We start from the raw sequence: 14,256 nt of genomic DNA on the forward strand, positions 1-14,256 counted from the left end.
GCATGTCTTTGTGCTGGACCAGATGATGTGGGGCAGGAGGAGTGTCTCCAGCCTGCAGTATTGTTCCTCTGCCTTCTTATCCTAGGAGTCATCTGTATGACATTCCTATTCCTGATCCAGATGCCCAGGAATAAAAAAGGACAGGGTGTCCAAGTGGATTATTTTAGACAAATTCACTCTAATTCCTATACCTTAAGTAGCTCCCTGGAAATAAGAGCTGGCAACTAAAATGCTCAATTTTCATTGCCTGTAGCTCCATCCGTCACTCTGAATAAACGTCTCCTTCCAGTTCTCCACTTTCTGCTGTGCTGGTCCCACACAGCAGAAATGTTCCTTTTGTGCATTATAGACACTGCCAGCATGAACCACATCCTGCCCCTGTGTCTCAGAGTTAGCCAAACATGGAAGTCCATGCAAGTGTGCAAGGACAGCCAGCTGTCTTGGTCCCCAGTGACACTAGAACCTGGAAGACACAAAAGTTTAGTAAAAATATGCAGTGTGAAATGCTGCCTGGGCCAATGTCTGGGCATAAACATTTCCTGCCATTGCTCAGCAACTTGTTATCCCTATAAAGCTTCCAGCTGGGCACCTACATCTCTTAGGACAGATATCGATCTACTTTCTTGCTTCCTAGAAGTGTGTGTTATGGAGCAGGAGGGTAGTGAACCAGGTAGATATCCAGGGCTCAGCTGCTTATGTGAAGAGTGGCGTCCAGGAAGTGAGATATGGGCTGACTTGGGGGTGACCCAGACTCTTGATTGGCTTGGCTCATTGGGGTGTTTTAGACCAGAGGTAAGTGTTGGGATTGGGAGAAGAAAGGGAAACAGAGGAGTTGGGTTTTAGTGGTCACTGCGGTGTCAGCAAGTTTCTCTCTGAGAATGTACCTGGATGGGGCCTGTGTTGGAACCCTCTAGACAGTGCAGACCATTTGAAGTGTTAAAGATGCTCTTGGAAAGAGCTGGTCCCTGGTTATTGGAAGGGGAGTGAACACAGATTTAAGAGAGAGGTACAGAGGAGTTGCCGTGCTTATTATTTCTCATCGATTGGGAAAAGGAGTTCACTTTGCTCAGTAAATAGAGCTTTGATGGATTCCCAGGATCCTTCCAGGAGATGATCTGCTAAAATGACACTTTTTATTACTGTTCATAAACGACAATCTCCAGGTGCTGCTGGGATATTACACTTAAGCTGTGGGCAAACTTGCCAGTCCAGTGGCTCAACCACCCAGGTGAGGGAGGCTGGGTCTTGATGCCTCTTTCATCAGCAGTACAGGGCTAGTTCCAGCCCTCCTGGTAGAGGAGCCAGGTGTGAAAGTCAAAAAGTAGCAGTGGGCAGAATACATTGCATATTGTCCCTCTGCTGTGGGGGGAAGGACGACAAGGCGTTCACTTTCTCTTGTTGTGGGATATTCAGGGAGTCAGATATAGGAAAGTCTATCCACAGGGGGATGTCTGGGTAAGGCACAGGGGCCCAGCCAAAACACCAGCACCCAGGAATGGAGGCCAGATCTCCTCTAGCTCAGATGGTGTCCAGAACCCATTTCTCCTAACTGTGAAGTGGGGCTGCAGCTTTGCAGCTGGGCTCTCTAAACGTGTAGCAGGTACCCTAGTCAACTGTTACCTGCACTATTTTAGTTTTTATGATTTCCTTTCTCCTTGGCATACATGTATGCATTAACTATTCAAAGAAATAACTGATTTTATTCCTAATATAATTATGTAAAAATTTTTGTAAGAAAATGTTGAGCATTTAGTTTCTTCATTTATTCTACTATATGTAACAAACAGGTATCAAGTACATACTATATGCCAGGCACTGTGGTTGGCCTTGAGACTGTGTATAACAAAAGAAAAAACAAGCCCTACCCAGTTGAATTGTTGCAAACTCTTTAGTAAAGACAAATTTTATACAATTTATTTGAGTGATAATTTTGGCTACAATTGTTCAGGGATTTTTTTTTACCTTTTATTGTTTTAATTATGTGTATTCGTGTGCATCTGTGTGGTATGCATAGGTAAATTCAGTTGCCTAGGGAGGAACAAATGAAAGTGAGAATGGTTGTGAGGACAGGCCATAGACCATGAACCTGGGCGAGTCATAGAAGTGATGTGATGCTGAAGCAGTTCTCAGACCCTTTGTGGTGTCAATTAGCCCTTGGGGCCCCGGTGGTAAGGATGGAATTGACAGCTCCTCTTGAGCAGTGGGAGTGGTTACAGTCGCTGACTCTTTTCCCTAGTGGAATGTTCCTGCTGCTGATGAATTTATTCTAATAAGACCCAAATTGGATCCAGGCAGTGGTGGTGCAAGCCTTTAATCCCATCACTGGGAAGCAGAGACAGGCAGGTTTCTTGAGTTCAAGGCCAGCCTGGTCTACAGAGCAAGTTACAGGGCAGCTAGGGCTACACAGAGAAACCCTGTCCCCAAACCAAACTGAAGAACCCAAGTTGCAGCCTACCCTAGGGAGCTGAACCCACCCTTCATGTCAGATCCCTACATCTTAGGCATGTGGCTAAGAGCTTTGGGCTAAGAAATGCTCCTAGGAACCTAGATCCCTTCAGAGCTGGAGTTACAGGCTATTAGGTGCTGTCCAATGTGGGTGCTGCAAACCAAACTCAGGTCCTCTGCAGGGATTGTATGTCCCCCTTAACAAGTGAACATCTCCCCAGCCCTTTAGAGACTTTAAGAACATACACAAGGGTGGCTTCAGGTTGACGGTTGTAATTTCCTGGTTCCTTTCTCTTTCTTGGCAAGGTAAAGTTGGTAGCTTTGAGACTTCAGAACCCCTTCCCTCTCCTTACTTTCTCCTCTCTTTTTATTTTAGCTCTGCAGTCTTTCATCCGAGCCTATGCAACCTACCCCAGGGAGCTGAAGCCCATCTTCCATGTTAGATCCCTGCACCTTGGGCATGTGGCTAAGAGCTTCGGGCTAAGAGATGCTCCTAGAAATCTCAATGTCTCCATTGTGAAGAAGAAGGCAAGCTTGAAAAGGTGAGATGGGGGCTAGATATGCAGAGCTCTGTTTACATTAGCAGGCGAGGTCATCTGGAAGACTGGTGGCCGGCTCTTCTATCGTGAGTGAGTGAGTGAGTGAGTGGGGGGGGGGTGCGGGGGAGAGAGGTTACCACTAGTGTCTGCTTGTCTCAAAATACAGAAGCACTTGGAGCAAGGGGAAAAATCATCCCTAATTGTGCAAAAACAATTCAGTTGGACACAAGAGTAGTGGGGTTACTGAGCAGAAAGATGGGTCTGTTGAGTTGTCTTCATGTCCCAGTAGAGTAACTTGGGAGGCTTCTCGTGTGTTCCATATCATTAACTCTCGTAGCAGTCTCTGTCCTTATGAGCAATGGAGTGGGTTGGGACTGGGAACTTAGAAGAGCCGCCTGTGCCCTACCTGTACTGTTGCTGATGTACCTCAGGTGCTGAATCTTAACAGATGCAAAAACCAGATGCTTACTTTTTTCTCAAAAGCAACACATATCTGGGTGCAAGATTTCTTTGTCTAAAGGATCCTTGTAAAAGAAATGCCAGGGTGACAGAACTGACCTTTGAGGTCAGTTGTCCTTTGTCTCTGGAGTCAGGGACTACGCTTGTCCCTGAGTCTAACCTTTACAGTGCTGAGCTGCATTAATGATTGCTCTCAGAGTGTCTGTATTGTATCCTTTCTCTCCTTAAGGAATGGTGTTCTTTCAGCAGCAGGCCTAGCCTCACACCATAGCCAGAACACTGGAGACCCCCGAGAGTGCTCTGTAAGGGGCCTTGAGATAGGGGCACATCTCAGGGTTGGGTGACCTGTATAGGAAAAAGGCTGTGAAGAAGTAAGTGCTGGAGGACAGAAACTTTTCCTCCCTTGCCCAGGTTTTGGTGTAGTTTTAGTTTTAGTTGCAAATGCTACCATGTTCCCTCTCTCACTTGAGGTTAGGCAGCCTCATGCTTTGCTGCTCTTGCCACGCTGTCTGTCCTGCTCCTTTCACCAGGAAGCACTCATTGCCTCCCTAGCTTGGTCCAGCACCTGACTTCAGAGGGAAGAGGGGCTGCCCAGTGTAGGATAGTGGTCTTAGAGTTGAGGGACTCAGACTTCACTTCCAGCCCCAGTCTCATGGGGTTCTGGGAAGCAAATGACTTGGTGGCAGCATTGACCTTACCTTGAGAAGCCACTAGGGAGAGAGCGACTGCCACCTCATGTCTCAGCTGACCCTAGCTAGCAGATGGGCACCAAGGCCACTATACCCCTGTGAGCAGCTGATTGAACAGGGCTTTATTCAGGGAAGAATGGGCTGATTAGCTGCTAAAGAGCATGTAAGATGGTATGGGGCTGCCTTTGATGTCTGCCTGGCGCAGCAGGGAGCCAGGCAGTGAGTGACAGCAGTGTGTCATAGGATTACTCTGAGTGGCTATGCCGCTCTCTGTTCTTACCATGTCACCACTCTGTAGCAGCCCTTTTCTGTTGTTGTGCCCTTCTTTTGAAGGCTTTTCTCACCGTGCACCCCGCCCCTGACTTTCTAACACAGACGGGCACCGAAGAGACAGTAGGTACCTTTCTGTATTGGGGAAGTGTTGTCAGTCCTGGAAGAGGAAGACTATGCAGCTAATCTGCACATGAACCATATAATTGTGGCCAGGGTGAGTGGCAGAGAGAAACTGACAGATTGTCCACAAATCTCCGTCAGGACTCAAGCAAATGCCAGTTGCTGCTTTTAAGGACTGGAAAGAAAAGTCCATTAAACCCCACAAGGTGCAAAGAATTGGGCCTGCTGTGGCCTTGATTATTGTTCTGAGCTGAACGTCTTCTCTGAAATCTGCCTGTCAAGAAAGAGAACAGGTTCCTTCTGTCACATGCAGATGAGTGCAATGGTGGCACTAAGTCCTCAGTTGCTCTGCTTCCCAGTTTCTGGTGTTTACTGCCAGAAAGAATAATTACATGCTATGCACAAACTATGATGTCTGCTAGCAAAGTCCAGCCGGCTGTGATCCTACTATCATCCTCAAACAGGAAACTGGGTGCTGGTCAAGGAGGTCAGGAGACTAAGTTGCTGGGCATTCCCATGCAATGGCAAAGGGATTTTGTCTTTCATGTACACAACCTCTTTCTCTTTACACATCCACTTTACAGCACAAGAAAATAAGTGCCGTCTCCAATGTGCTCTCAGTGTTCAGTCTCTCAGTTCTTCCCCCTGAGTTCTCAAAGGGAGCAGTAAACATCTCTCAACACATGGGAATACAGCCATAGTCACAAAACCTTTTCTGGCACCTACACACAAACCTGTCAAAACAGTCCCCACCCCAAACATCTACATGTACATGTACACAGGTGCTGTTGGTAAAATATTGAATGGCCCCTTAGCAATATTCATCACAAAAACAACAGTTCCCAGGAAGCAAAAGTAGTAACATAGTCCTCTAAAATTGCCATCTTCTCTGGAGACATGGGACCAGGGCCTTTCTGCTGTGCAAGGACAGTTGGACTGTTGGCTAGGGTGTCTGTCTAGGCACACGTGAGTGAGGTATGTCCAGGAACATGCTTTGTTAGGGCCACGATTCCTTCTCACTTGGTGGGAAGTGGTTCCAAAGTAAGAGAGCTGGTGTCGCTGGTGGTGTGGAAGTGTGAATGTGCAGTTCCTCAGTCACCCGCTGTGTGTGAACTATTCCATACACCCAGCACCACCTTCCCAAGACAGTTCGCCCAGCTCCTGCCGTCACCTCTAGTGTGCTCACCAGTGACAGCTCTGTCCCTGCTCTGTCCCAACTCATCTCCTTTAAAATTAAGGGAGGAATGGCAGTCTCAGCTTTTAGCTGTTCTTAAATGATTTTATTTAATCTGTATCATTTTTCTCAATTTATCCTAGTAGTATTACCTAGTAGTTCCCATTTTATCAAACAAGGTAAGCATTCTAAAACCTTTTTAGCCTTTCCTAGATGTGACTGTGCTTAGTCAGGGAAAAGAGCTTATTGAGGGCTGGCCCTACCAGGCCAGCCCAGCGCAGACAAGCAGTTCCTTAACCTTCATACTTCTAAAGTCCTGTAAGTCATGTCTCAACATAGGTAAACATCCTTATGGAGATCACACATGGTAGGCATTCCTTGTAGAGAGACAAATGCTGATTCGCTGGAGCTCACGCTGGAGACCTCAGAAGCTCTGGCGTGGGGTACTGTTCGTGTTAACAGCCCTCACTGTGTGTTGTGTCATTGAAACAGCCAGTAAGTGTTCACCCTGTGCCACTGTGCAAGCGTTGAGATGTTGTTTCTGTTTGTTCCCCATTAGCTGTCTCCCTTGCCCTCCTGGTGCTTCTTAAGTCTGTCAGTATCACATGCAGGTTGCTTGAGTCACTTGCACGCCAGTGTGCCTTTGGGCAAGCAATGGCCTCTCTCCTCAGTTCATTTGCCTCTTGAAGGCAAGCACTTGAGTTTCATGGTATCATGGTGGAGACAAACCAGATGCAAAGTATTAAACATTGCTTCAATATCTGTGTAAAAAAGAAGCATTTAGCCATTATTGCGATGGCCCTGTGACTATCTAGCCCTGCTGCTGGCCTCCAGTATCAGAGTATTCCTGGGGCTGAGGACCAGAGTATGTATGGAAGTAGCTGCAACCTTCTAGCACTCTGGAACAACCTTGAAAACAGAATCAGGTCCCCTGAAGATGAGCAGTAAGAAGCTGCAGCTGCATCACCCTGGGAAGCAATATCCTCATCATTAGGAGCAGCTTGCTGCCAAATTTTACGTGGCATTTACAACCTTCCTAATATCACTTAATTAGCTGAAGGAAAACCTGGAGTCCTGCCCATTGTGAAATTTTTCTCAATTTCTTTGAGCCAGTTATTCTGCAAAAAACAGATTGGCCAAATGTGAGATGAGAGGCTGGGTATAGCCACACTTGGAAGACCATGTGTGTCTACTGCTCCTGAGTTGGTGTTCTCCTGGTCCATCCTGCAGCACACAACCTTGGTTCCCTGGGCCTCCTTGACTCCATCTCTTCCCTTGACTTCCAAAACTCTATGATCGTGAAGCTCAGCTCTTGGCTGCTGACTTCTGAGCTCCTGGGTGGTCTCTTACAATGACCCCTGTACCACTGCTGTGTAGGCAGCCCACTCAATCAATACACTTTAACCAACCCAGCCCTGGCTTAAAGCCTTTGGTGACATCCTGTTGCTTAGCACCTGCTTCCCTAGTGGGCCTTGGTGGCCTCTCAGCCTCAATTGACATCCTGTTGTCACCCTCAAGACCTGGTCTTGGGCTGGGCTATCTCCATCTCCTCTCAGACCAGCCGGAGCTGGTCGAATATCCTCACCTGTCCTGACACAATGATGCAGTCGTATCTATGTGTGGGATGTGTGTGGCTAATGTCTCCTGAAAGTGCCTCAGCAGAAACCCCATCAGGTGCATGTTCCTGTATGCCCAACACACTCATGGAACATGATAGGTACTAAGGAAATACTTTGAACTTAATGAGTTGAATCATTTTGGACTTCTGAGGGAAAGGAAATTGTTCTATGGAGGGAGGTGAGCTCAGTTATTAGTGAACTGTGAAGATGATCAATCCTACCTGGAGGAGCCATTTTCCTAGCTCTGTGTGTCAAGTAGCAGCCTCTGTTTGGAGAGGAGTGGTGCTGGACTACCTCTGCACTGCAGAGACTCCAGGAAGATCAGCCTGGACCATCTTCCCTTTGTCTCCCTGGCTTCCCAAGTGAGGATGTGCAAGAGAGCAAGATGCCATCACTGTCTTCTTTCCACTCATCCAAGGCCAGAACACTGTCTCACTTGAAGACCAGAGGAAATAAGACCACCAGCAAGAGCTGTGGAGACAGAAGGACGTGGATGGGAAAACAATTTACTCCTAAAGTCGGCTGAGGAGCACTGTGAAAAATCAGGTGTCCAGGTCCTTCCCCAAAGACCACAGTTCAGTCATAGAGGTGACTGCAGACCTGATTTGGGGACTAGGAAGGGTGTCCTTAACAGTATGAGAGGCAGGCGCCTCTAGTGTCTTTGCCACAAAAGTAGGAGCAGAAGAGCTATGCAAAGGGCCTTTGGCTAAGCAGTAAACTTGGAGGTGCAGGCTGGGTGCTCTAGAGCCCTTGTCCTGAGGTCATCAAGAAGACGGCTGAGGGGCTGGAAAGATGGCTCAGCAGTTAAGAGTATGGCTGTTCTCTCAGGGGTCCTGAGTTCAGTTCCTAGCAACCACATGGTGACTCCCAGCCACCTATAATGGGATCTGCTGTCCTCTTCTGTGATGCAGGCATATATGCAGATAGAGCACTCATACGTAAAAATAAATAAAATGTCTTTTAGAAAAAAAAAAAGTTTTTCTTTCTCTGCTCTTCCAGAGGACCCAAGTTCAGTTCCCAGTACAGTGCCCACATGGCAGCTCACAACTATCTGTAACTCCAGTTCCAGGTAACCTGAAACCCAAGGCAAAACACTAATGCACATTTTTAAAAAATGGCAACTGAATGAGTGGCTGGGTTATTCTAGACACTAACTGCACAGGGCACTGAGCCTCCCTGTCAGAAGCTCACACACAGTATGTTCACGGGCCCATCCAAATGTACTGGCCATGGGGGCCTTCATCTCTGTAGCCCTGGTACTGTATACCCTGCTTCCCGGGACTCTGGGGTAATGAAGGCTCTGCATACACAACCTTTACATCTGCCCTTTTGTTTCTACCACTATTTTTTTTTCTAACTATCATCGTGCAATTACCAGCTTTCTGCCTGCCTCCTCATGGAACAAACTGACCCTCATCCCTACCAGGCTAATGAGGCGATTAGAGGGAATTCACAGTGACCTTGAGCTTCCTCCACACCTGAGTCACCTGCAGACAGCAGGAGCAATAGGGTAGGCTTTCTGTCACACAGTCAGGGCTGATAACAAAGAACAGGAGCCCAGTCAGCCTCTCCTGGGAGGATGTTGGAGATGGTGCTGTTTGCTGCTAGAGTCATCCAAGCACTGGAATTAGAAGCTGTAGCTGGTCCCACAGACTGGCCACACCAGACGAGGCAGCTACGGGAGAGTAGTTCTCATTAAACTGCCTGCTCTAGCCTGCCTAGCTCCTGTCATCTGGAAAGTCAAGAAAGAATGTGGTAGCCCCCAGCTTTCTCTTGCCTCCCACAGTTTAGTTTTCCTCACCATAAAACCTTTCTGTGAGAGCTGATTTCTCCAAGCCCACCCTACTCCTGCTGAGCCACTTCTGCAGTAGGAAGGGGAGTGCTCCAGCCTTCCACCTCTGGTTTTGACCTGTATGAGATGATTCCAAGTCTTTTTCAAATGTCACCTTTATTCTGGCCCAGTCCAAAAAAGATTAACTTGTTGAATACCAAGAAAAGGGTTGCTGCTGGGTGCAGTAGAGCGCGGTTTTAATCCTAGTAGGGGCTAGAGGGTCTTTCGGAGTTCAGGGACAGCCAGGGCTATGCAGAGATGCAGCCTTCCAGATCACCGGTATGCCACACTCAGCATGTGAATTGTTTGACAGCAGTGGGGTCGTCTCTCTTGAGAACTCATGTTCTCTACCAAGCTAATTCTCTCTGTGCATTATCCTATGGAGACCCCACCAGACACTGACTGTGGCAGAATCCTCAGTGACCAAATGAGAAACTAGAGCCCAGGCTAAGCTACTCCCCTCTGTATCCTTACATGTTCTGCTGGAGTGCCAATTGTTTCGTTCTTGTAACAAGTATGTGACCCTGTAATGGGGACTATGCTTTTTTTCTCTTCTTTTTCTGTGTGTGTGAGAGAGAAAGAGAAAGTGAGCTGCGGTATGTATGTAGAGGTCAGAGGCATCTCCACTGTATATGGGTTCAGGGCAGGGATCAGATTTAGGTCAGCAGGCTCGCACAGCAAGCACCTTTACCCAGAAAGCCATCTTTCTAGCCCAAGGGGATTTTTGTTTTATGTGAGGAGATCACTCTTTGTGTAACCAAAGAATGGACTTAGAGCAGGAGACAAGGCTATATATTGAAGAGCAGAGTTTCATGCCCTCTAAGCATTGAACCCTAGGGTGGGCTTTACGGCTCTGCTTTATGACAGCAGGCTTGTAAAGAGATACTTGTGGGTAAGTTCTGGCTCTGATGTGGTGTCAGTTTCTCTGGGTGCAGAGGAAGGATGGTGCCATAGAAAAGGCCTCGTTCTGGAGTTTGCCCTTCCTGATTAGCCTCGATACTAGCACTTGATGACAGCGTCTGTAAAGTGGGAAGGCAAAAGTTTGTCACCTAGTGTGGCAGTATTGTGAATGCTTGGTCTCTAGTGCGGTGCAAAGTGGCCAGGAAAGGCTTTCTTCTCTTCCCCATCCCACTTCCTGATTCCACCCTGGCCTGGCCTTCCTCTCTTTGAACATTCTTCTGATTGATGGCTTGTATTTCAGTAAGTCCTGTGTCTCAGAGGCTTGCCACTTTGAGGGATGCTCACTCCATAGTGGCCCCAGCACATCGTTAGAGTTCCAGAAAATAGACCAGGATTTCCTCTAGTGGATCTCTGTGAGACTTCAATGCTGTGTGTGTACCATTTGCATACAGAAACATGAGGTCTTGGTGTCACCAATCAGCCAGTTCCTGGTCCACATGAGGCCAGGTATCAGATAGTGACCCCTTATAATAGTCAACAATTATTCGTCTGGTTCATGATAGCCATTCACACATAAGCACAGACTGCCTAGCACAAGTGCCCATTGAGCACTTCTGGTGGTATAGTTCATGGTAAGTGTAGGAACTGACTCAATGTCCACTATTATGTGACCTTTTACACTTTTGGCTTTTGGGGGCCCACCACCCAGCTCTCAAGTAAATCATACACAGAGGCTTATTCTTAGTTATGAATGCCTGGCTTTAGCTTGGCTTGTTTCTTGCAAGCTTTTCTTAACTTGAATTATCCCAACTGCCTTTTACCTCTAGACTTTTATCTTTTTCTATTTCTGTATGCCTTTTTTTTTACTTCTTTTTCCATGGCTTGCTGTATGTAGCTGGGCAACTCACCCCTGATACCTTCCTCCCAGTGTTCTTCTATTTATATTCTCTGCCTGCTAGCCCTTTTGTTCTTGCTCCTGCCTCACTATTGGTCGGTTGGCTCTTTAATCGGGCCATCAGGTGTTTTAGACAGACACAGTAACACAGCTTCACAGAGTTAAACAAATGAAACATAAACAAAAGTCACACACCTAAAATAATGTTCCCCAACAGCCAGGCACTGGCCCTCTGCCCCAAGTGATCTGCTGTCATCCTCTTTCCAAGCAGATAAGGCTGCTTGAAGCTGTATTGCTGTCAGCATGGTGGAGCTGGGATCCATCCTAGGCCTTCCAAGTCCAGGTCAGATGAATGCCCACGTAAGAGTTCCTTTCCCCTTTCAGAATCAGGGTTTCATAACTGTCCTACTTGAAGATCGCCTTCTGAACCCATCCATTTGGTCCAGTAAAGAATTGTGGAGGGCAGGCGGTGGTGGTGCACGCCTTTAATCCCAGCACTCAGGAGACAGAGGCAGGTGGATCTCTGTGAGTCAAGACCAGCCTGGTCTATGAGAGGTAGTTCCAGGACAGGCTCCAAAGCTACAGAGAAACCTTGTCTTGAAAAACAAACAAACAAAGGAAAAAAAAAACCAAAAAAGAATTGTGGGTATGCTATCATCTCTCTGTAAATGTGATAAGTAGACTCGGGGTATCACCCAGGTCACAGACAGAAGTGTTAACAGGAGAAGCCCAGAGAGCTGAGCCCTGGATTTGGGCCCAAGATTCTGCATTAAACTGCTTAATCTTGGTATTCCCAGAATCTCACCATAGCAATTTTATATATGCTTGTTTTCCATGTCTGTCTACTACTTCTCCATCTTAACAATAATCCATAATATTTTACGAAGAATTGAAATAACACCAATACTCCCCCATGCTCCTGCTGCTTGTTCTTCATGCTCAGGCCCTTTCTGGATTGGGACTGACTTCAGGGTGTCAGCTAGATGAGTGCCAGAGCTGGGATTCAATCACTGCCAGTAGGTTCTGTCTGCTACCCACTCCTCTGTGTGGCCACCTGGGCTCAGTAAGCTCAGAGCTCTTACTTCAGAGTCACCAAGTAGGACCTCTCTCCTTTCCCACATGGTGCATGAGTCCTAGGGTCAGCAGACATTTGCCAGTTTCCCCCAGTTGACACTCCTGACATTGTGCCTGCCCCTAACCAAGGCCTCCAAGTTCTGTTCCATCCTCAGTGACCTTATTTTTGATGGATGTCAAATGTTCATTTGCCTTAGTTAGATTTCTCTTCCTGTGATAAACGCTGTGACCAAAAGCTCACAGCTTGTAGTCCATCTCTAACGGCTGTCAGAACAGGAGCTCAAGACAGGAATCTAGGGGCAGGAAGTGAAGCAGAAACTACGAAGGGGTGCTGCTTGCTGACTTGCTTCTCATGGCTTGCTCAGCCTGCTTTCTCATACCACCCAGGGCCACCTGCCTGGATGACACCAACCACAGTGGGCTGGGCCTTCCCACATCAACTTGAGTGGCTATCTTGTCGGCCAACAAACATCTCTGCCCGAACAGTCCGAAGCTGGGCCCAAATATGTCACCTTTCCTTCCTATCAGGCTGGATGTTAGTTGGTGTCCTCCCCTTCAGGAGGCAAGGGGGTCCCTCTACACTGGCTGCTGCTTCACCTGCATTTCATGTTGTACTAAGGAAAGTTGCTCCCTTCTCTTTGTGTCATCTGGAAGCCAACAGAACCCTTGATGATGTACTGCCACTTCCTCCTCAGTTTAGCCATGCACAGTGGGGAAACTTGCAGTCAGCTTGAGGTCACCTGAGGTCATCACTGCCTTCTCAGTTGTATACTTACACTTAGAATCTTTCAGATTAGAAAGCTGTTGGAAAAAAGAATTGGTCCTTTGAACTATCTTAATTACAGTGCAGTAGAAGAAGGCTTGAGAAACTACCTAAGACCAGAAAGCAGTGAAGTTTTCATAAGTAGAAAATCAAATGGACTGGAGAAATGGCTCAGTGGTTAAGAGCACTGACTGTTCTTCCAGAGGACCCGGGTTTAATTCCCAGCACCCACATGGCAGCTCACAACTGACTGAAGATCTAGTTCCAGGGGATCTGACACCTTCACACCAATGCACATAAAATAAAGTTAAATAAACCATAAAAATATTTAAAAAAAAAAAAAAAAAGCGGGCTGGAGAGATGGCTCAGAGGTTAAGAGCATTGCCTGCTCTTCCAAAGGTCCTGAGTTCAATTGCCAGCAACCACATGGTGGCTCACAACCATCTGTAATGGGGTCTGGTGCCATCTTCTGGGCAGGCATACACATAGACAGAATATTGTATACATAATAAATAAATAAATATTTTAAAAAAATCAAATACTTTGAGGTTTGAACATAGGACAAATTACAGTTTGTTTCCTGTAACAAATGAAAAGATACCCATTTTAAAAACTAGGAAGTAGAAACAAGAAGTTACTCAAAAACTCAGTCCAAGATGAGCTTGGCTTTACTATTGAGTTTATGGGTGACTCTTGGGAAGAAATAGTTGGATTCACACCTTCAGGCAACATAAAACCAAGGTGGAGTTCTTAAAAGACTCCATGGCCCTAAAGCTATTAAAAATAAAAAATGATAAGAATAATAACAACGAGGGGCTGGAGAGATGGCTCAGAGGTTAAGAGCACTGCCTACTGTTCCAGAGGTTCTGAGTTCAATTCCCAGCAACCACATGAAAACAAGAAAAGATGTTTTAAATCTATTGCTATTTTGTTGTTATTATTCTTTTTTAAAAAGATTTATTTATTCATTATGTATAGTGTTCTTCAGGCCAGAAGGCAACACCAGATCTCATTACAGATGGTTGTGAGCCACCATGTGGTTGCTGGGAATTGAACTCAGGACCTCTGGAAGAGCAGTCAGTGCTCTTAACCTCTGAGCCATCTCTCCAGCCCTATAGAGTTATTTTCAGGACAACCAGAGCGCTTACACAAAGAAACCCTGTTTATCAAAAAAAAAAAAAAAAAAAAAAAAAAGAATGAGTGAGTGAGTGAAAATAGTAAATCCTGTCCTGCAAAAGAATGCTCTAAGCAAAGCCCTGGGTTAAATTGCTTTTTGTGTAGGAAACTGCCTGTTGAGTTTGTAGTCCTCCAGGGATCTTGGTGGCAGTGGGGTGGTTATTAGTTAGGTTGACTGCCTTACTAGCAGTAAGTGGCATCTGCCTGGCCTGCTGAGTAATCCAGCCTAGGGAATAGGGTCTTCGGCCTTCACTGTGAGGGAGTTCCCTGCAGTTAGATAAACTGATCTGTTGCTTGGT

General features: G+C 46.6%; 1 protein-coding gene across 1 annotated transcript in view; it reads left to right on the forward strand.

Moving 5' to 3' along the window:
• Ddx31 (DEAD-box helicase 31) overlaps window positions 1–14,256 on the forward strand; it is a 70,045-nt gene that overhangs the window by 52,328 nt on the left and 3,461 nt on the right. Inside the window, exon 19 of the mRNA XM_050154918.1 lies at window positions 2,822–2,987. Coding sequence (XP_050010875.1) covers window positions 2,822–2,987 — 166 coding nt within the window. The remainder of the gene's footprint in view (window positions 1–2,821; window positions 2,988–14,256) is intronic.

Source organism: Alexandromys fortis, unplaced genomic scaffold (genome assembly GCF_014885135.2).
Source record: "Alexandromys fortis isolate MF-2015 unplaced genomic scaffold, M_Fortis_MF-2015_v1.1 scaffold_72, whole genome shotgun sequence".
Taxonomy (NCBI): Eukaryota; Metazoa; Chordata; class Mammalia; order Rodentia; family Cricetidae; genus Alexandromys; species Alexandromys fortis.